Genomic DNA, 22,845 nt, shown 5'->3' on the forward strand with positions numbered 1-22,845 from the left:
GTCGGGGAAGCAGGAGGAGGGAAAGGGCGAGGGGCGGGAGCGAGGAGGAGGGATAAGTCCCGCCTCCGGAGACAGCCTATTGGACAAAGCTTTCTCAAAAAATAATAATAATAAACCTATTGGATAACCTTCGCCGAAGGCTCGGATCGAGTAGCCAATCCTGATGGGGGAATGGCTGTTTATGCGCCCTGTCATTGGTTGGGCGAGTTGGTTCGGGTTGGTTCCTTCTCTCTCGCGCCCCCCCCCACACAAACACGCGGACGTGAGTCGAGGTTGCTTGCCGCTGTCGCCGGCCGACCTGCGTCACACGTGACGACGGAAGCCCGGTGGGCCGGCGCGACCTGCCCTTAGCAACGGCCGCGGCATCCCTAGCAACGGGGCCTAACCCGAGCTTTTAACCTTTGGGGAGGCTGGAGGAAGGCGGCTGTGGGTTCAGTGTGAGCTGGTCAAGTGACGCGCTGGTAACCTGCTGAGCAATCCGGGGCTGGGTGGGGTTTCGGTGGCTCTGGAAGGGGAGTGGGCATAGGATGTTCTGGGATAGGATGTGTAGATATGACACGTGCTGTCGTTGTTTGCTGTCCTACACCTTTCATATTTGTATGACAGGCGGAAGTTCTATCGGTGCAGCTGTAAGAATGACAGGTCGAAGTTCCACTTTGGATTCAACCTCTGTGTGAGCCAAGCCAGCATCTTGCTTCCAACAGCGCCCAGCTGGGTTGAGGGGGAAGCTGAGCCATTCCAGCTCCAGACTGACAGGTGGGAGGGTGGCTGAAGTGGACCCCCTCCCTTAGTAGGTCCTCAGTAGGGAAGGACTGTGGCAGCACGTCTGCCTTGCAAGCAGAAAGGCCCACATTCAGTCCCCGATGGCATCTCCAGGTAGCCTTGCCGCCTTTGTTCTGGCAAAATATGGCTCGGGGTAATTTTATTTTATTTTAATCTGATGCTGATGTGACTTCAAAGCAATCTATTACACTCTATTGCAGCCTCACGGGATGGGCCTTCTGGAATTTGTCACAAGCACATTCAGATACACATGAATTTGTAAAACTCTCTGTCAGGGAACTGCCATTGGAGCCAGAGGTGGAGGCAAGGCTCCCAAGCGATGCTGGAGAAGGGCCCAGCAGGGAGAGAGGGAGCTCATCGGCTGGAGAAGGAAATCAGCGTAACACCAGGGATAAAGGGGGGCAGATGGGGGAATTGGCGAGGGGGCTCCAGGACTCCTCGCCGGAGACCAGCGGGGAGAGCACGGGTCCTCCGCTACCCACACCCACCCTGCCAGAAGACTTCCGCGCAGGGAAAGTAGGCGTAGACTTGGCATCAAAGAACTTCTTTGCTGGAAGAAGTTCAAGAAACGCCCACTGACGGATTCTGCTAGCAACTGAAACATCCACAAAGTGAAGGGCTGTCCAGACAGAAAAGGTTTAACCAGGCAACCTAGCCAAGAGTGGCGGCAACTTACGCACGAGCAACCCCTATAACCATTACACTCTCTGTGCTTGGCCACCCAAAGCTCAAATACATGACCTGTCTCACACCCTTTCAAACACATGCATTTGGAGAGGATCCCTAACTTGGCAGAGAGAAAGAGTGAAGACCTGAAATACAGGACAAAAAACCGTATCAATACAGGACGTAGCATTTTACACTGAAATACGGGACAGTCCTGCATTGTACAGGACAGGTGGCAACCCTAGCTAGGTAAGGCTGGGAGAGACTCCTGCCTGAAATTCTGAAGAGCTGTTGCCAGTCAGTGTAGACAGTACTGAGCTAGATGGACCTCTCCTCCATGGGAGATTTTAAAACAGAGATTTTAAATCTTTGGCTGGCCCTCTACCATAGTTTCTTTAGTTGAGATTCCTGCATTGTGGTGGGTTAGACTTGACCTTTGAGGTCCCTTCCAACTCTACAATTCTTTCATTCCATGACTCGGTGTAAGGCAGCTAACTGTGGTCCACCTCCTCCTCCTCCAAAACTGTGTACAGTTCTGGTTGCCTCAGCTCAACAAGGATATTGTTGAGCCCCTAGGAAAGATTCAGGAAAGGCCCAACAAAATGATCAAGGGGATGGAGAAACTCCCTAATGAGGCAAGGTTGCAGTACTTGGGACTTCTTAGTTCAGAGAAAAGGTGAGTAAGACAGTAGTTTATTATGCATGGCATGGAGAAAGTAGATGGAAGAAAGTTTTTCTGCCTCTCTCATGACCCTAGAACTCATGGATATCCAATGAAGCTCAATGTTGGAAGATTCAGGACAGGAAAGAGAAAGTGCTTCTTCAGGCAATGCATAGTTAAACTATGGAATTTGCTTCCGCTGGAGGCAGTGAAGGCCAGCAACCTAGATGGCTTTAAAGGACAAATTCACGAAGGAGAAGGCTATCAGTGGTTATAAGCCACTATGGCTACTCTCTGCCTCCATGGTTGGAGGAAATAATGTATTTGAATAGCAGTTGCTATTCAAGAGAATGCTAATGTGCTCAATTCTTTCTCCTGGTTTTCCACAGGCATCAGATTGGCCACTGTGAGAACAGGATGTTGGACTAGATGGGCCATTGGCCTGATCCAGCAAGCTCTTCTTAGGTTCTTGCTGCTGCCACCACTGCTCGTTAACTTGCTGTCACCCTTTGGGCTCAACCCGCACCGCCACCCAAAGCGAGAGAGCAAAGTGTACAGAGGCTGTTAGTCGTCCTTCCTCTTATCACCATTCAACCATTCATACACTTTGAAAGGGAATCAGCATGAACTGCAGAGAGCTGGAGTAGCAAAAACAGGGTTGGCTCCCCCACTGAATTGGCACTAGGATGCCAACTCCTGACAGAAGCTGTGAAGTTCAGAGGGCGGGCCTGGAAGCAATAGCTTTCCTTCATTGCTTGTCCACAGTGCCTTATTTTTAGTGGTAGAGTGCTGCTGAATATGGAGGTTCTGTTCACTTGCCATTACTGACAGTCATGTCCTTCATGATTTATCCCTTTCTTCACACAAAGCTGCCTGTACCATCTCCATATATAAGAAGAATGAGGCGCCAGCTGGGGATATGCGTAGAAGAGTGGATAGTTTGGTGGACTGTATGTTGGCGTGGTAGATGGGCATTATGCGGACGGTGTGGACAGCTCCCAGAAGCTCCTACTATGTGAATGAGGCATTATGTGTCATTCTGTTTCAGTGTCTGCGACAGGCCAGGGCAATCCATTTGAGTTCTAATCTTGGGGGGCACGTCTTCTGCTCAAGATGAGTCGACTGTATGATAGCATAGAGCCCAATGTAATCGATGACGAGATGCTGCAGAAGGCCGTCGAGGAGCAAGGACCTCAAGAAGAAGCAGGCCTCCTGGCCAAAAAAGAGGGCATCAATTTCAAAGATGTCTTGGCGCTGCAGCTTGATTTTAGAAGTAAGGATCAGAATACAAAACAGGGACTTTTTTTAAAAAGAAAAAGATCAAGGCTCTTTTACTGCAAAGTCCTTGCAACATGGAGATTTGCCATGTGGACAGTCAGTGGTTAAACATCCGCTTTTAGGCAGGATTGTGAAGATACTTGAACTAATCTCTGCTCCTCCAGCTTCATCACCCTCTGCCATCTATTAGTCTCCTGCTCTCCCATAGCTCTCCCTTTTCTCTGCTCCTCCCATTTATGCCAAGGGATGGGCAAATCCATGAATTCCAGTGTCTCAGATTTCCTATCTTAAGTTTAGGTTGCCCCATTTCCACATCAGATAGTATGGTGCAGAGCTTTTTTAAAATAAAGTCTGCACAAAACATTGTTGCTGTGTGCATTTATCCTCATATAGAATGCATTTTTGGTACACAGTTTTCCCTAATGTAATGCATTTTTGTGGGCACTCTTTCCTAATTTACACTTTTTTGGTATGCATTTTTGGTTTGAGACCTGCATTGCAAAACTGGGAGAAGTGCAAGTTTCATAGGATAGGCAGATTTTGGTCCGCATATTGGTTTGGGAAGTATGAATTACTTAGGTTAGCTTTAAAAGGAAAGCTGAATAACTTTCTTCCCTATCTCTACATATGGTGGGAACTGCCTCCCAAAACACCTGCATGATTCTACTTCTCCCTTCCTGTGGCTTCAGATATCCTGAAGATTGACAACCTCTGGCAGTTCAAGAACCTGACAAAATTGCAGTTGGACAACAACATCATTGAGAAGATCGAGGCACTGGATACTCTGGTTCATCTGGTCTGGCTGGGTAAGATGGTGGCTTTCAGGGTCACAACAAATGCTGTGAAATTTTTGTGTAGGAATTAAGAGCAACCTTCACTTCATTCCAGCTGGTGGTTGCACCCTGGTGTATTTTGGAAGTGATTTCCTGTTGGAATTGTATCATGTGTCAAGCAGCCCCCAATATACTACTCCAGACAAGGTCCTGAAGCTTCATTGGCTACCCTTCCCCTCCCAAGTTGACATTAGTTGGGTTTGACCGCAAATTCTATTTGAGCATTGATCAGGAATTTTGCCTGTGCGGGATGGAGACTGGTGTCATAGGGCGGCATTCAACTAAGGTTTACTCAGAATAGACCCACTGAAATTAATGAACGCCAATTAATTTCAATAGGTCCACACTGAGTAAAGCCTAGCTGAATAGAACCTGTAAACTCTGAAGATAATAATTCCATACCAGCCACCAAATGGCAACTAGAATGAAGATGGCATTTGAGATTCCTAGGGTAGCACTGCCTGATGAGAGACAGTTTTTGTTCCCAGCCAAACTGACCTCCACTTTGTTTCCACTCCAGCCCCTTGAAAAGACAGAATGACCTCATCAATTTGCCTTTTGTTAGAAGAAGGCCGAACAACATTCTCTTCAGAGTCTTCCCTCTTACTCATATTTGCTAGATATATGATTTCCTGTTGGGGGGAAAACAGAACCAGGATAGAAAATAATGTTTTTTTCTGAAACCTATACGCATTTGAAACATTCTAGTTAGAACAGTGGTTCTCAAAATGTAGGGCAACTCCCCTTGGAGAAGAGGCACATATGATGCTTAAAAGCGGACAAGAAGTTCCAGGGAGGGCTAAGTCACCTCCTACCTAATGATTCCAACAAAGAGGAAAAAACTGATTCTGTGTATAGGAAAGAGTTCCCTAAGAGGATTTGAATGGTTTCCTTCTCAGAGCTCTTGCCTCCCACGTTCTTTTTCTGCTCCCCCAGATTTGTCCTTCAACAATATTGAAGTCATTGAAGGCTTAGATGCGCTCGTTAAATTGCAAGATCTTAGTCTGTACAACAACAGGATTTCTAAGATCGAGAATCTGGACACACTCCAAGAACTTCAAGTCTTCTCTATAGGAAATAATAACATTCAAACTCTGGAAAATGTAAGAGTTTAATTAATAAAGCCATATAAAGTCTCTAGTGGCAATCCTGTGTACTCTCGCTCGGTAGTTACTCTCTTCTGAACTCAGTGGTGCTTACTTCTAAGTAGACATATGGAGGCTGAAGCTGCTACTTCTCTTTGTCCGCCAACACCTCTCTGGCAGAGATGGTCACTTCCATTTCATGGCCGAGGATCTGAGGCTTAGAGAGTGACATGCCCATGGCCATCTAGTGAGTCGCTGTTGGAGCAGGATTTTTTATATTTTTTTCTTCATCTACTGTAAATCTCCTGTTGTAATCACTAGAAAACATCTGTGCTCAGTGTACAATCAGAGCGAACTCATTCACCCAGTGCCAATATTTATGTTGCCAAAACAGCACCATCTACACCCAAGAAGAAGGAATAAGCAAGCACTGAAGGAACCCCTCTAGAGGTTTGCAGCAGGACAAAAAAGGGTGGTTAGAAAGATAAACCCCGAAGGAGGTGGATGTGTGCAAAACAGCTCAGTAAAGACTGATTGTGCTCATTGGCCACAGAATGCTTACTGGTGATGAAGATGGATAGAAAACAGGGTGGTTATGGCTGGCACAAATTCTGAATTCTGTGCTGCAGCACTTATTGCAATAGCCACATTGATATATACTGTTTTACAGTATTCAACAACACTGTCAGTAGGCTAGCGTTTTATCCCCTTGTTGCAGATTGGAAAAAAGCTGGGTATCGGTATTTTAAATGAATATAATTCTACTGTGTGGACTGAAATCATGCCCCTAGGGCACACCCAATGCTTGTTTGTAGCTGCATATTTACAAGGAGAGCAAAATCAGCCAAGGGGGTGTTCAGTCTGTCTTCAGAGCTCTTGACTTGACATTTAGCAGCCCTCCATAATCAGAACTCAAATTGAAAACTACTAGCCTAACAAATTAAATTCCAGTAGCTTCACTAGGCCCAAATAACATCTGGTGCCAGGAGTAGTTGTTACAGTTTATCTGGAACAGCACTGTCCACCTCCCTATTGCCTCTTGGGTACCCTATTCTAATCATAACACAGTGCAGTAAAGAGGAATAAGTAATTAAAGGATGCAACAAAGGAGAAGAGGCAAACAGTATTTGTAGGCAACTATCTGCCAGTAAACAGGGACTGGAGGGGCTGAGAATGGGCTTCGAGAGGCTAAAATTTGTGAACGGTGAACCAAGTCTCCTTTCTTTTTCTTCTTTAAAAGCATCCCACTGTTTTTATTCCTATCACACAATGCATGGTGCCTTAACAGAGAGTTACATAAGCAACGTAAAACACAGACAAATCTTGTCTACTACCTACCTCATAACTTCTTATTGTTATTATTATTTATTCAATTTCTACGCCATCCTTCATTCGAAGATCATATGGCAGTTAAGAATCTAAAAACACAAACCACAATAACAAACCAACGCAAAAGACCCTACACACAGCTTAAAAGGCCATAGATTGTTAGCCAAAGGCCTGGGAGAAGAGGAATCATTTTGCCTGGCACCTAAAGACATGTTCCGAACATGCCAGGCAAACCTCCCTGGAGGGAGCATTCCACAAGCGGGGAGCCACTACAGAAAAGGCCCCGTACTCGTGTTGCAGCCCTAAGGACTTCTCATGGACAGAGAACAGCCTCAGATGGTGACTGCAGGGGAAACTACAGAGCAGAAAGCAGGAAAAAAAAGTATGAGAAAATTTCTCCCAACATCCAGAACATGGGAAGCCTCCCTGAAATTATTTAATTTGGATTGTATAATTGGTTTTATTATTTGTGTTTTAATGTGGTAAGATTCAATCTCGTTTGTTATAAAGAAAGAAAGATTCCACCTAAACATTAGGAAGAACTCCCTGACAGTAAGAGCTGTTCGACAGTGGAATTTGCTGCCAAGGAGTGTGGTGGAGTCTCCTTCTTTGGAGGTCTTTAAGCAGAGCCTTGACAACCATATGTCAGGAGTGCTCTGATGGTGTTTCCTGCTTGGCAGGGGGTTGGACTCGATGGCCCTTGTGGTCTCTTCCAACTCTATGATTCTATGATTCTAAATTTTGAAAGTCTTTAATTGAAAATGAACAACAACAACAAAATTATTTACAAAAAAGATTATGACTGCAGGGTCCATGAAGGCTCATATGGTGAGAGGTGATCTAAAATTGAAATTACAGCAGTAGATAGGGAGAGGGAAAGAAAGTCAAGAGCAGAGAGACAGCAGTGTCGGCAGATGTTGTTACACATACTTATCACTTGGTTACAGTTGGAAATGAGGATTTTATTGATAGATGGATTTCATTTATATCCCACTTTTTTTTCCTCCAAGGAGCTCAAAGTGGCACACATGGTTCTCCCCCTCCTCGTTTTATCCCCCACAACATCCCTGCGAGGTAGGTTAGGCTGAGAGGCAGTGCCTGGCCTAAGGGAGTCACCCAGCGAGTTTCATGGCTGAGGGGGGATTTGAACCCTGGCCTGCTGGGTCTGACACTCTAACCACAACACCACACTGCCTCTCCAAGGGGTTGAAGGAGTTGACCTTAACCCCCAGTGAACACCTGTGGTGGTGATCTTTCTCCCCACCCCCTGGTGAAGTGTGTGTGTAGCCGGGGGGAAGGGTGTTTGTGGAGGCTGTTCAATGCGCAACAGGAGAAGGGGAAATGGGGGAAATTGTTTTCCATATTAAATCAGCTGTGGTATCCCTTTAACTTCTGAGTAGACACACATAGGATTTCACTGTAAGACAGTAAAAATGCATTTTCCTGTGGATAGTAGTTTTAGACTAATAAACTGCATGAGGATACCCTTCACAGAACCCGGATAGATGTGATGCTTGCAGCAGATGAAACTTTGGTTGTTTTAGCTTCCCTTGATATCCATGAGGTTTAGAAACTTGCAGGGGGTGAGGTGTTCCCTCGCAACCTATGGCATAACTGCAACTGTGCACCAAAGATCCTTGCTTTTAATGGTTCCGTCTGTTGGGATGGATCTGCTTTCAGAAAGAAACCAGTACAGTGGTACCTCGGGTTAAGTACTTAATTTGTTCCGGAGGTCCGTTCTTAACCTGAAACTGTTCATAACCTGAAGCACCACTTTAGCTAATTGAGCCTCATGCTGCCGGAGCACGATTTCTGTTCTCATCCTGAAGCAAAGTTCTTAACCTGAGGTACTATTTCTGGTTCAGCGGAGTCTGTAACCGGAACCGTATGTAACCTGAAGCATATGTAACCCGAGGTACCACTGTACACAGGGTTTTTTGTCCAGAAGTCACAATGTGTGCTATGTGCATCAGCATGTAATAATTTATTTTTCTGGGTTCATTTGTATTTTGAACCAGGGAGCCACCAACCACAAGAGATACCTTAGCAGGATCTTGTTCTCATTCAGTAAAAAGTCTAAGAGTCTGCAGATGTTTAATGACTCCGTCTGACATTTTCCAACAAAGAACACCCCCTTTCCTCTTGTTCATCTTTTGTGAGAATCTCAATTTTTCCCATAAATATTTTGTCCTCATGGCTCTCTGCATTTCTCTGTCACCTTGGCACAGGTGATCTATCTCAGGAAGTTCCAAAACCTGCGCACGTTGAACCTCGCTGGGAACCCAGTGTGCGAAAACGAAGTGTATTCCGCATTCATCGCCGCTTATCTCCCCGATCTTGTGTACCTGGATTTTAGACTGGTAGATGACAACTCGGTAAGGATGGAAAAGTTCAGCCCCTTATCTCTTGCTATTTTAGATTTCCTATCCACCCCGAGTGCCAGAAAGCTGGTGGGGCTGCCTCCTCACTCCTCTCCCCGCAGGTGCCTGCCTTGGGATTTGACAGCCCTTATTCTAAGCAGTAGGGACACGGGTGGCGCTGTAGGTTAAACCACAGAGCCTAGGGCTTGCCGATCAGAAGGTTGGCGGTTCGAATCCCCGCAATGGGGTGAGCTCCCGTTGCTCAGGCCCTGCTCCTGCCAACCTAGCAGTTCGAAAACACGTCAGAGTGCAAGTAGATAAATAGGTACCGCTCCAGCAGGAAGGTAAACAGTGTTTCTGTGTGCTGCTCTGGTTTGCCAGAAGCGGCTTAGTCATGTATGCCAGCTCCCTCGGCCAATAAAGCGAGATGAGCGCCGCAACCCCAGAGTCGGTCACAACTGGACCTAACGGTGAGGGGTCCCTTTACCTTTTTATTTTAAGCAGTAGAATAGGAAGGGGGATGTGGCGGATGCGGGCCACCCTGGGTGTCATCCTTGAGGGGGGTGACAAAAGGGCAAAAATATGAGTTTTTAAAATAAAAAACAAAAAAATTGGGCTCATGGAACTTTTTTGGGCTCATAACAAGCACAACGAAATGCGGCTGGCACTGGGCGCCACACAGTGGGGGCTGGCACTTACCACAGGGCCTGCAGCATGCCCGAGCCACGCATCTCTCCTGGGAGTGACGGGGTGACTTGGGCACCTGCTGACTCCCCACTGCTTAAAACGGCAGCATGGGGCTTGCGTCTGCCCACTGCCTCTCCCTCAGCTGCCCCACAGCTGAGGGGGAGGCGGTGGAGAGGCTTTGCGCACTGTGCCCTGCACTGGCTCGCCCCGCCCCCATTGGCGGCTTGCTCTGCCCCCAGGTGCAGGGTGTGTGCACTGCCCTGGGCACCCGAGCGGCTAGCTATGCCATTGATTCTTTTAAAAAAATTAGTATAAATTTCAACACAGTAATTTTAACAAAATACATGTTCCACATTGTCCCCCCTCCATTTCCCCCCTCCCCCCAGACAGAAAACCCACCCTCTCACCCCAGACTTCCCTCAGCTCCTTTCTCTGGTTTCTCAACACATCTTTCTATCTGCATGTTATAAAATTGTAAAGATCCTCAAATTATCTATCTATGTATTATAATAAAGAGTTTGTGAATGTTTATTCAAATCCTGCCAAAGAGTCCAGTTCATTTTGTTGCCTCTTCAAATATTTCTTAAAAGGTTCCCATTCATCTTTAAAGTCACAGTTATCCTTATCATGTAGTTTCCGTGTCAATTATGCCAATTCCGCATAGTCCATCTGTTGCTACGCCATGGATTCTAAGCCGCCTATCTCTGTTTTCTTTTCCCAGAGAGAGATGGCCCTGATTAAATACCAGTATGCCATCGAGGAGATGAGACATGGGGAAACTCTGGCTATGGCCAAGCAGCAGGTTCTGGATGCCCAACAGAAACAGGTGGAATATCACAAGGTATGTTCCTTTTGGGCCGTCTGTAGAATCATAGAGTTGTAGCCCAACCCCCTGCAAAGCAGGAATGTAGATCGCAGGGATCTTGAGAGAACCCAACAGATACTGGATTCTCTCTCTTTTTTTTTAACATAATATTTATTAACAGTTTAAAGATTACAGAGAAAAACAAAAGAATTAAACAAAACAATACAATACAATACAATAACAAAAACACTACATTACACTAACACTAAACATTAAATTAACTACATTACACTAACACTAAACATTAAATTAACAACACAAAACAAACACAATTTAAAACACATCCAATGGTTTCAGTATCTTATCTTTCATTCACTTGTTTCCGTGACCTCCTCACACCTCCCTTTTTGTATTCCACTTCAATTAACTGTTTCAGCAATTCCTTTCCATCTTCCTCTGTTTTCTGTCCTGTAATTTATCTTAACTTATTCTAACCTTATTTTTTCCCTTTAATGCATTAAAAATCTATTTGTCCTTAACTCCTTATAACATTTCTGCTAAAGCCATATAACTTCATTCCAACATTTTCCTAACATTCATTAATTTTACAGTGTTTCTGTAAATAATCTTTAAATTTTTTCCAATCTTCTTCCACCGACTCCAGATACTGGATTCTCTTTCAGCCTCCTGAATAGGTGTTGGTCTCTGAACACTGATATTTGAAATAAGAACCAGTAAGAAAACAGTTGTGGATTCAGCAGACACAAAGTGGAAAGCTAAACCAAACAGTTTGTACAAAACAGTTCATACACGAGAACGGGGCCTTCTCTGCAGTGGCTCCCCATCTGTGGAATGTTTTCCCCAAGGAAGTTCGCCTAGCGCCTTCATTATACACCTTTAGGCGCCAGGCAAAAACGTGCCTTTTTAACCAGGCCTTTGGTTGACCTCGTTGACATCCTATACCCTTTTAAAATGTGGCTCTTTTTCGGAGGGTGTGTGTGTTATTGGGTTGTTTTTATTTTTATTTTCTATATTGTGATCTTTTCTGTGAACTGCCCTGAGACCTCCAGGTATATAAATTCAATTAATTAATTAATGGCTTGAAAGAGGTTGTCTCTGGAGAGCTAACCAAAGTGAGGAAAAGGTTCTGTAATTTTGGAGCCTTTCTCAGTAGGGCTCAGCTCCTTGCAAGACTTCAGTTGGCAAGAGGGAATTGTGGGGAGATTTACAGATGCCTGGATGTCTTGACCCCCACTTGGGCAGGTGTTTAGCTGAGAACAGGAACCTCCTAGAGGGGAGATGGAAGAGACTGAGTGCGCAGTTCAAGGCCTGGAGACTCCCTTTAAGGAAAGTGGCAGGGGCTGGGGCAGAGAGCAATCTAAAAGGCTTCATTTGAACTTCACACCCGGTTTGAATTTCTCTTCTGTTCACCTGGAGCTCTCCAGCCTCTGGTTTTACCTATGTATGTATGTTTGTTTGTCTCATATTGCCTCCCACCTTTCCTCCAGGGAGCTCAAGGTGGCGTACATAGTTCTCCCTCCACTCCCCAATTTTTAACCCACAGCAACCCTGTGAGGTAGGTTAGGCTGAGAGGCAGCGACTGGCCCAAAGTCACCCAGTGAGCTTCATGGCCAAGTGGGGATTTGAACCCTGGTCTCCCAGCTGCTAGACCAACACTCTAACCACTATACCACATTGCCTCTATTGTCCTCAAATGACCAGCTCTCAGGGTCAATATGGTCTGCTGAGGGTTGATGAACTGTGAAAGAATACATTGTTTATTTTGTTATTTTTGGAAAACAGGTGATTCTTTTCATAAATATTATACAATATGCATTTCTACATTGTGTTAACTGGCCTGCTATTTATTTTAAGGAACCCCGGCCCTTTCATTATTCTTCTTAGCATCTCACAGAACCATCTGAATTTAAGGCATAAGATTCTCCCCATTTCCTTTGGGCAACTGTCTTCTTCTGATTCCCTGTCATTGACTGGTTGGATGCAGAAGAATGGTGGGAGGAACCAGCTGGGGAACCTCCAAGGGAAGAAGACCCAGAATCTAGGGAGTGGTGGTGGGACTAATGTGAGTGGTCAAAGGGAGAAGACAGGGAGTAGGATGTGTCAGAAGCTGAAGAGGTAACAGAGCTTAGTGAGCAGGGAGAGTCTGTGACAGAGAGAAGCCCGGCATCAGACGCAGAAGCTGAAGTGGGAGGGAGGCCAAGAGAAAGAGATGGGTCAGGCTGGGAAAGAGTCACAGGTGTCTCCCTCTTCTGCTGTGACAAGCTCCCCTCCCAGAACCAGAAGAGGCATGAAAAAGGTGGAGGAGAGGTTGCCTTCATGCATGTGCAGTCTCCAATTGCTGTGGGAAAGCCCTGGAGAGAAGGGAACCTAGACGCTTGTGGGGAGACAGGGACCTTTAGTCTTGGCAACTGCTTCATGGGGGCAAGATCTGAGTTGCTGCGCTCATTAGGCCTGACACGCCTGTGCCAATGAAGAGTTAACTCTGGCTTGCTTGGTGCGATTGACTACCAGCTCACTCCTGTTCTTTCCCTCCTTGCTTCGCTCTCCAGCGCGCTTACGTGGAGTATCTGAACGGAAGCTTCCTCTTTGACAGCATGTTTGCAGACGATCCCGAAGCAGCCAAACTGCTCTACCTCCCTGGAGTGCCAGAGCTACTGGAGATATATCCTTTTTAAAAACAACACCACCACACAACTTTAAAAAAAAATAAAAATTAACAGTTTTTATATACACATCATACAGTATCCATCGCTCATTTCTTTTCCTAAGACTTCCCAATCCATCTCTCTGTGGCACGCTAGGCAAATCTTGATCTGCTGCACATCCTGATATTTCACCCATTATCATTTCAAGTCTTCCTTTTTTGATGTTATCTGCTGCTCTTATGTTAACCCCTACTTGTAGGTTAAATTGTATTTCGTACCCTCTAAGATAATCTCCCAAACACCTCCACTCTTCTCTTATCTTTAACTAATCCTTATTCTTTAGTTTCGCGATCATGGTTACTAATTCTATGGTTACTATCAATTTGTTCTACCAAATTTCCTTAGTGAGTATCTCTTCTTTCGCATATACTATTCTAGCTGAAAGATATTGGGTGCCCTTTTTGGCATGGTATTACCTATTATCCCTAATAGAAAGGCCTCTGGTCTTTTGGGAAATGTGAGTTTTAGAATCTTTTTTTAATTCTGTGCGGAACGTTTCCCAATACTCTCTAGTGTATTTACACGACTTTCACATATGAATCGGGGTTCCCTCCACCTTGTGGCATTTCCAGCATAGATTAGACCCTTTTAAATACATTTTCACTAATGTGCTGGTCGTCAAGTACATCATCTTTTGTAGGTTTTCCTTAATAAGATAACAGGCAGAGAAATTCTTTGTTTTGGCCCATGATTTTTCCCTTGCGGACAATTCTATGTTGTAACCATTATCTATGGCCCATTTTGTCATTGTCACCTTTACCATCTCATCTTTGGTCTCCAACGCCAGTAACAAGTTTTATAAATTTTAGAGATACATCCTTTCTGCTTTGGGACAGAACTGGTGATAAACCCTGAGAATGGGATGTTCTCTGGAGTGGGGTTTCTTGCTTGTTATGAGGGCTACTGTGAGTCACAGTGATCTCCAACAACAGGAGGCAACAGCCCAAACATGACAGCGGAAGCAGACACAAGCCTTTTTTCTTTCCTTTTCAAACACAACTCAGTTCTCTCCTTGACTCCAACTTCACATACAAGACTAAATTTGTGGCCATTTGCGAGAACCTGTTTGAGTACGGCCTGAAGCAATATGAGAAGCGAGAGGCTGAGGTTGCCCTCTTCTATGAGTGCCTCAACGAAGCCCTGGAAGAGAACCACCAGCAGTGTTCCAAAATCCTGCACGACTTTGAAGAGAAGAATCATGGGGTACACGAGGGACCTTGGGCCAGGGATGGGGAATGCAGCTGGACTCACAACTTCCATCAGCCCCAGTGAGCACAAGGTGGATGATGGGAGTTGGAGTCCCACAACCTCCGGAGGACCATAGGTTTGCCACTTTAAGTGATTACAAAACCAGGCCATCTTTGATGAAAACCAGGATTGCTCCACCACAGCCATTTAGTTCTGATTTTTTACAGGTCAATACTGTAAAGGTAAAGGTACCCCTGACCGTTAGGTCCAGTCGTGGACGACACTGGGGTTTCGCGCTCATCTTGCTCTATAGGCCAAGGGAGCCTGCGTTTGTCCACAGACAGCTTCCGGGTCATGTGGCCAGCATGACTAAGCTGCTTCTGGAGAACCAGAGCAGTGCACGGAAACACTGTTTACCTTCCCGCAGGAGCAGTACCTATTTACCTACTTGCACTTTGACATGCTTTCGAACTGCTAGGTGGGCAGGAGCTGGACCAAACAATGGGAGCTCACCCCACCACGGGGATTCGAACTTCCGACCTTCCGATCGACAAGCCCTAGGCTCTGTGGTTCAGACTACAGCGCCACCCGCGTCCCTGGTCAATACTGTAGCAAGGGCTTAAACCTCTCGGGCAGGCAAAGCGACCAGGGAGTCAGCCCCACAGTCTGATGAGGAAGCTACATCCTCGAGATGGGATGTTACTTCTTAATCCTTCTTGCTATGCTTGACCTACCTCACAGGATTGTTGTGAGAAGTTAATGGGGGGGTCATGTATACCATCCTGAACTGCTGGGGGACAGGATAGAATGTCGTTAGTAACCGTTCCCCGTGACTGTGCGAAGGATGACATCCTGAAAGTACCATCAGGTGCTGACGTAAACCAAGGCAACAAACTGTTTAAATTGATGTATTTTGTTTTCAATTGACTTGCATCTAATCCTAAACGCTTTTAGCCAGATTTAAGTCAGTCAAAGCACACTATACCCCAGGGGTCACATTCCCCGCACACATAAGTGAAATGTACGCTAAGTGGGAGCCTGCAGAGGCCTTGTGGCTTGTGCAGAAACCCTTCCCAGGACCATGGCCACATTGAGGAACTCTTTATAAACTTCAGAAGGAATGTCTGGCTTTCATAGAATAGTTTGAAAATCCCTGTGGGAGCTTTTGTCAGGAGCTTGGCCTACACTCGAGTAGGACCCTGGCAGAGACACATGCCCGATGGGCATGTTCTCTCCCTCCTGGTCGATCGTTGGGGAGCTTCAAAAGCTTTCTTCAGCCCGAACAGGACAGCGACCAATGCCAACTGACACCGGCACACTTAGGGATCCACAGAGTCTTTGCAGCTTGCGTCAGAGACCTCAGCAACTCAGCATTTTGGCTAATCTACTTTATTTACATATAAATACACATGGAGCACTGCAGCATGGCTCCCTCTCTCTTTCTCGCATCAGACAGCAAAGAGGAAAAGAACAAGGACAATAGTCCCACAACACAGTAACACAAACATCCTGTCTCTGTAACTTCCCACTTCAAAACATACACCGTCATGTGAAAGACAACAATCCTATGACTGTAATCACAGAGCAGGAATTCTAACAACTTAGTCACTTCTTCACATTCCCATTGTGTGCACCAGAGTATCACCACCACCACCAATAATGAATAAAATGAATTATTTCTGCCACGGGGCAACAGCCGCTAACCTTCTTTTTCTTGCTGAGCACACAGGTGATAGATACGATTCAGAACCTCAGCGACAACCAAGCTATAGAGATCAAACTGGCTGAATACAACTTTGAAATCACAAAGCTCTCGGACATGCTGATGACTGAGGAGATGCTGCTGGTTGATCAGCTGGAGGTATGAACCTGTCAGAGCTGGACATTCAGGTGTTGGGGACTCCAAGGCTGTATTACTGCACTGCACTCTGTGTGCAGCCTCCCTGTGCTGGATCAGAAGCTGCAGTTAGCGTGGTTGCTGGCAGGAGTGAGACGTGCACTGGTTTTGCCCATTTGATCCCAGCCCAAGTTCAAGGTGTTGCTTTTAGTGCAAAAATCCATTAATAGTGTGGGAGGAGTTTACTTGCAGGATCACTTTCCTGTCGGGAAATTCAAGCCCTTCTCAGGAGAAGCTGGCAGCAATCCCAGGCACCCGGCTTGATTCCCTGTTGACCTCCCTGGCTGCATTCCCCAGCAAGTGCAGGCAAGGTCTCGATCGGTGATTCTTCTCAAACGTGAGAAGCACACACCCTCTTTCCTGCCTCCCCCAGGCAGGGGAAAGAGATAGACAGAAACGTGTTTACATGCCTTTATTTCTGTCTTTGCAGCATTACAAAAAACATGACTGCTCTCTCCAAACTCCAGCAGTGTTGTGACAAACACTTCCTGTACATCCCGGACAGGAATAAACGGAAGAGCTCAAATTTCACTCTGAGCTAATTCCGGTGCTTCGCACTGTGAAATGACTGTCCCTCTGTTTCCCACGAACAGTCCCAACATTCCCATCATGTTTACTTTTCAAGCTAGGACTTTGCAGCAGCATTGCTTCATTATCGTAACATTTTCCCCATATGTACCTGCTCAACCACTTGGATCTGTGGAACTGGCAGTTAAAGGTGTCACGTAATACCTGTTCCACACTTGTAAGAAATCGATGTTTTGGTGTGATGGCAGCTTTGGAACTTCCTGCTGGTTGACATCACCACATTCTTTTTGGAGTCTACTTAAAACATTTTTGTTTAGGTGAAGCCTGTCCGGACATGTGGAAGTCACACGTGTTTTATGTCTTTTTAGCTAAAGCTGATTTCAACCATCTTTTGCATGTTTTTAAATGCCTGCTGCAACCTGGTTTTTGCTGAGTATCTTAATGCTTCGTTTTCTAATTTTGTAAACTGCTGTGAGTTTTTCTTACATTAAAGCGTTATCTATATATATGTTTGGTTAACTACATTAATTAAAATAAATAAATAAAATAGTCAGCAAAAATGGCAGGAAAGTAGATTCTCCTGTGTGTTTCAGGCCCGATTTCCAAAACTTGTGGGAGTCAAACTGTTTCGAGTCGAACTCAGTTTTGCCCTCTAATTTCCCACCCCTTTTCTTTTCTTGCTAAGGAAGTGATAAAGGATTTTGAAAGGAACATCGCTGACCTGGTGTCGAACTTTATAGAAAACGAACAAGGAATATATCCTTTTGCTGTCGCTTGCGCAGAGCTGCAAATTGTGGCGGGCGCTTTGCTTCCGAGCAACAGAGCTGGCTTGTCCACATTGTATGGCATTCGATTGATTCTCATTACTGTGCGGTAGGGCCGGGATTGATTTCAGTTTTGGAAGCATTTCTCAGGCCCCTAAGAACCACAGGGCTTTTCTCTCCATTCACTCTTTGTGCCAAGACCTATCTGAAGAGCTGCTGCGGTATAATACTCAATGTAATAGCAGCATTTCCAACCTAAAATCCTGGGCTAGCATTTTAGCTTTCCTGGAGGACAACCCTGAGAAGCAAGGGTGGTGAGCCTCTACACTTCCACCCCACAAAGGAAGTTCTGTTGCCACGAGACCACTCCTGCCAACCAGAAGTACAAGAAGCTTGGAAACTGGGGCGGGAGTGTCCAAGCAGCATCCCTGGGGAGTGTATCAAGGACCTTTGTTGGGCCATGAAGGGCTGAGTCCTTGCTGTCACAATGAGCACAAACTGAGGCTGGGTGCACATTCCCATGCGCTCCGCATCCAGTGTGCTCCCACCACTGGTTTGGGAATCAGTGCACTCACGACGTCAGTCATGGTCCATGTCTCTCCTGGACCTACCCTGTCGCATCTTACAAAATACTGAATGGATCTACACTCATGGTTTTTAACGCTAAAAATGAGTTTTAAAATGGTTCCATGATAACCATATAGCCACGTGACGTTCTTCTTAAATGTTAATAATATGTTACTAAAATGCGATACCAGCAGAGCTGTTGTTCTTTATTTATGTCCGACTCTTCGTGACCCTATGGACCAGAGCACGCCAGGCATGCCTATCATCTCCATGGAGTTTTCTTGGCAGGGATACTGGAGTGGCTTGCCGGTTCCTGATCCAGGTGGATCACGTTTGGTCAAAACTCTCCACTATGACCTGTCCATCTTGGGTGGCCCTGCATGGCATAGCTCATAGCAGAGCTCTCCCCTTCCAGAAACTGGGTAGACCTTGCAGAAAAGGAAGCAGAGGAGATACAAATATCTTGATGTTTTAGAACATGTTTAATATCATTCTAATGAAGTTTAAAAGGTGAGTGTAGATCCAGCCACTGTGTTTTGATGCATTCTTCCCCCAAACCAGCTTAGATCCGAATTGAGAGAATTGTGTTTTAAGCTGGCAATGTGTGCACGGCCTTAGTTTCCATACTCTCGGCCAGCCTTCCCTGCCTCCTTTTGTTCAAACACTGGGCAGTAGGAAAGGGTTGCTGAGAGCCATCCCTGTTCTTTGCTTCTTAACCTTTTCTCCTACGATGGCTCAGTGCCGGGATCTAGAGAACCAGCACCACGAGAAGCTCCTGGAGATATCCGTCAACACACTGGAGAAAATAGTGAAGAGCGAGTTTGATGAGGAGATGCCGGATGACGTTCGGATGGTGAGATCCTCCTCCTTCTCCCCTTTCGTCATTAAGACCAAAACAGGCAAAACACTCTTGGCGTGACTCATCATTAAGAGATGACCCTTTGTGGGATGGTGGCTTGTCTACAGCCAAAATAAATGGCCCTCCTCTCACCTGGTTTCCTTCCTAGCTTTTTGTGGACAAAGACACCATTGTCAACGCCGTCAACGCCTCTCACGACATTCACCTCCTGAAGATTGACAACCGAGAAGACGAAATTATCACTAAAGCCAATGGCTGGGCTTCCACACTGGTTGAGAAGGTAAGTGAAGAGTCCCATTGTCCCTCTGCAGGAGGCCTTCTCACAGAAGGAAATAACCAGCATTAAGGACATGAGCACTTTCATCTTATTGTTAACAAGCTAGCTGGTGGCAGTGGCATATTGGGGAGGGGGGGTCGGGGCAGTTGCCCCGGGTGCAAAATTGTTAGGGGCACAAAATTTCAACACCCGGTGCTGCCTGCTTCCGTCACTGAGCTCTGTTGAAAATGGCTTCTCTATACAAACTAGGAAGTGACCTCTCCAGACAACAACTCTTTTTTTTCCTTATCCCTGCGGTTGCAATCCTCTGGGTGACAGGGACATTGTTAAGATAATTGAATGTGCATGCATACTCAGTCCATTTCCTTTCCTCCTAGCCCCCTGTGTGGCCCTGGGCACTGGTAACCCATGCTACGCCACTGGCGGTTGGGGTTGGCTGCAGTGGTTAAGAGCAGTGGACTCGTAATCTGGTGAAGCGGGTTCGCTTCCCCGCTCCTCCACATGCAACTGCTGGGTGACCTTGGGCCAGTCACACTTCTCTGAAGTCTCTCAGCCTCACTCACCTCACAGAGTGTTTGTTGTGGGGGAGGAAGGGAAAGGAGATTGTGAGCCGCTTTGAGACTCCTTGGGGTAGTGATAAAGTGGGATATCAAATCCAACTCCTCTTCTTCAGTGGTGCAGCTAGGATTGGACCTCAGAGCCTGTATCTAGGGTCCTGCAGCTCAGGCCATCCTCCCAAAAAAGGATCACTCAAAGAGTGGCAGGTGATGGGGCAGTGGCAAACAGGCCCGGCATGGACAAACTGGGCTTTACCAGGGGTTGCCCTAGGGATCATTTCCTTCTTATTACAGAAAGTGTTGTACATCAGTGGCCAGCTGGTCATCCAGGCATGTGGATGGTTTCAGATTCTCATTTTATTATTTAAAAATACTTTACATTCTGCACCAAAGTGGTGCTTTTATTCCCAAATAGTTGTGTTTCACATCAGGGCAGCGGAAGTAAACCCCATTTTATTCCTTTAGGCATGATGAGGCTATGATTTAAGTTTTAAATGCAAAGCCACTGTGTTCTTAAATCAGGGGTGGAAACTTAAAAAAACACACACCGTAGCAGGAATGTAGCAGCAGTTGTAAAGCGTGAAGGGGGAGGAGTGGGAAGAGAAATGGTAACTGCTGAAATAATACACTTGGCCATCTAAAGCAAGGAAGTGGGTGGGCAGCGCTGTACATCCATTAAATTTAGGGCCTAAAAGTACCCAGCTGCACCACTGGTTGGCTACCCACAGGGAGGAACTAAGATAGTTAGGGAAGTCACATCTTAGTGACTTGGCTCTTCAGGTTTCAAGCATTTGCCTTGAATGGACAAGCACTGAAATCCCCTTCGAGGTCCTACACACAATCTGGTTCACATACAGTAGAATGCTAGACCATGGTTTATTAAATCTTGCCCAGCAGCTGAACTATAGTTTGTTTACTGCCAACAAACCATGATATGAAAACCCTGGTTTTTGTTGGCTTATGAACCTGGGTTTGTTTTAACCATGGCTTGGTGTTATGTGCAAACCCAACATCCTTCCTTAACCATGGTTTGTTTTACCATTCCCCCCCCCCCCCCGGCACTCAACAAGCTACAAAGGCACGAGGCAAGCACAGCTAGGGAAAAGAAACCAAAAAACCCAAAACACTTTGCAGAAACAAGCCATGATTTGTTTGACCATCTGTGGGGCAATCTATGGCTAACTTGTGGTTTGTTAAACAGGTTTGTTAAACAAACCATAGCTTGGCGCTAAGTGTGAACCGGACCAACTGTTTCAATCCCTGCAGGTTCACAAGACTGAAATTCAAAGAAACCGAAGCCGTGTGTTGGAAATTAACCAATACGTTGACCATCTCCGCAGTGAGCTGGACAACATGGACATTCTGGAGATGTAGCTGGCTTTCGACACTGAACTGCCCCTGCCCCCCATTTGGGGATTTGTGGCTTTCTGCTTGGGAAGTGAATCCGCCTGGAGGTCTCCTACCTACTGAAAAGACACCCTAAAAATATTCCTTCTAAAAAGAGATGCCCTACTGGGAGGAATCCTCTGCCCCTCCAACGTCTGACGATCAGAACGAGTAGACTAAAGCAGATAGTGAGGCATTTAAAAGCAAAAGGAGTTGACTTAAATTAGTGCCTTGTATTTATAAAGCAATTATACAGGAAGTGGGTCATTTCCATCTTTTGCATTCATTTCAATTACATAGGTAGTCGAACCTACAAAAATCGTAGGCTAATGAACTAATTTAAAACCTGATTAGAGGACCCAATTAGCACTGGTGTGCTGTCTAAAAATTGGTTGGCTCTGACATTGATTGAACCCTCATTTCATAGCATGAATGGAACCCATAGAGAAGGGGCAAGTGACTGGCCAGTGATGAAAGGCCCAAGGAAGAGGGAAGAGGGTCTACTCAGAGAGAGCAGAACATCTGCACTGCGCAGAAGAGCCTCTCCCCAGGGCAGCACATTTCCAGATACGGTTCTTGGGCCTATGTGGGGGGCCTGTGCCAGCCCACTGAGCCTTACTGGCACTTCATTTGGAGTGAAAGGATGACCTGGAACACATTGACACTCCTTTGGCAGCTGGGCATCTCAAGGGAAAATCAGGATTAGCGTGCATGCTATGGTTTAGGAAGCGTGTTCAGTGTACTCTTGCATAATGTATACAAAGGGAGAGCCTTCCTGGGGCTCCAAGCCCATCCCTGAGCAGAATCTCTCTCCATAAGATGCTCAGTTGTTAAGTGGGACCAAATCTAGGCTCCAAAAAGGACATTCTCCACCTTCAGAAGGCAGATAACCAGCAGACAAAATAGGTAATAAGACCAGGAAACAATATGAAGGAGGCTGCTTCAGGTGGCCAAAGTTCCCCTCCATGAACAGAGAAAATGGATATGTCAGGCTACTGGCCAAGACTTTTCCTTGACATGCTAGCTTTCTGTGTGCAAGGAAGTTTGTTTCAAGATGGAGGAGCCCTCGGGAGAAGGAGGGAGCTGGCCAAGGTACCACACATGACCCCCACAAAACAGCTCACATCTTAAAACCGAGTGCAAGGCATTTCCAGAGATGATTTAGTACTCTTGTTAGTTAAGGTTTGTTCCTATTTAAATTTTCCAGCCTTGCACCTGTGCCATGATTGTAACAGGCAAAGAATCACAATTTTCCTTTCCACACCAACAAAGGAAATAAAGGGTGGCTGCAGCTATTTTTAACCCAGGCCGATTTATAGGGGTGTGGAGTGCTTCTAACTTTTCATGTGGTTGACAGCCAACAAGGAGTACCACTGTGTCTCCTGAAAAGCTCAGAATTCCCTCCCCAATGAAGAAGCAGACTGCAGAACAGCTGGGCAGAATCACAGCCCCATTTTTTTAGGGGGGACCTTGGACTTTCTCCTTAAAAATCGTATCATCCTCGTAGTCATGTGCTTGGACTTTGCCATTATTTCTGTAAAATTCCCATTCCTGTTTTCCTAAAGGCAGGTGCATCCATCAACCAGTGGACAAAGCTGATAGCCCCCAG

General features: G+C 46.0%; 1 protein-coding gene across 4 annotated transcripts; it reads left to right on the forward strand.

Annotated features, from left to right (window-relative positions):
- The first annotated feature begins 183 nt into the window (after nucleotides 1-183).
- On the forward strand, nucleotides 184-21,495 carry DRC3 (dynein regulatory complex subunit 3). 4 transcript variants are annotated; one of them, XM_081889225.1, is made up of 13 exons: nucleotides 184-461; nucleotides 3,159-3,383; nucleotides 4,078-4,194; nucleotides 5,158-5,324; nucleotides 8,864-9,010; nucleotides 10,404-10,523; nucleotides 13,058-13,170; nucleotides 14,242-14,416; nucleotides 16,131-16,262; nucleotides 17,512-17,582; nucleotides 18,887-19,010; nucleotides 19,165-19,296; nucleotides 21,117-21,495. In XM_081889225.1, the coding sequence occupies exons 2-13, from the start codon at nucleotides 3,224-3,226 to the stop codon at nucleotides 21,222-21,224; spliced, it is 1,566 nt and encodes a 521-aa protein (XP_081745351.1). In that variant the 5' UTR covers nucleotides 184-461; nucleotides 3,159-3,223; the 3' UTR covers nucleotides 21,225-21,495. The 4 variants fall into 4 exon arrangements, with proteins under 4 accessions (XP_081745351.1, XP_081745352.1, XP_081745353.1 ...); XM_081889226.1 differs by lacking the exon at nucleotides 184-461 and adding an exon at nucleotides 509-673; XM_081889227.1 differs by lacking the exon at nucleotides 184-461 and adding an exon at nucleotides 722-876.
- The last annotated feature ends 1,350 nt before the right edge of the window (nucleotides 21,496-22,845 follow it).

This window comes from Podarcis melisellensis (assembly GCF_964234715.1).
Source record: "Podarcis melisellensis genome assembly, chromosome: 14".
NCBI lineage: Eukaryota > Metazoa > Chordata > Lepidosauria > Squamata > Lacertidae > Podarcis > Podarcis melisellensis.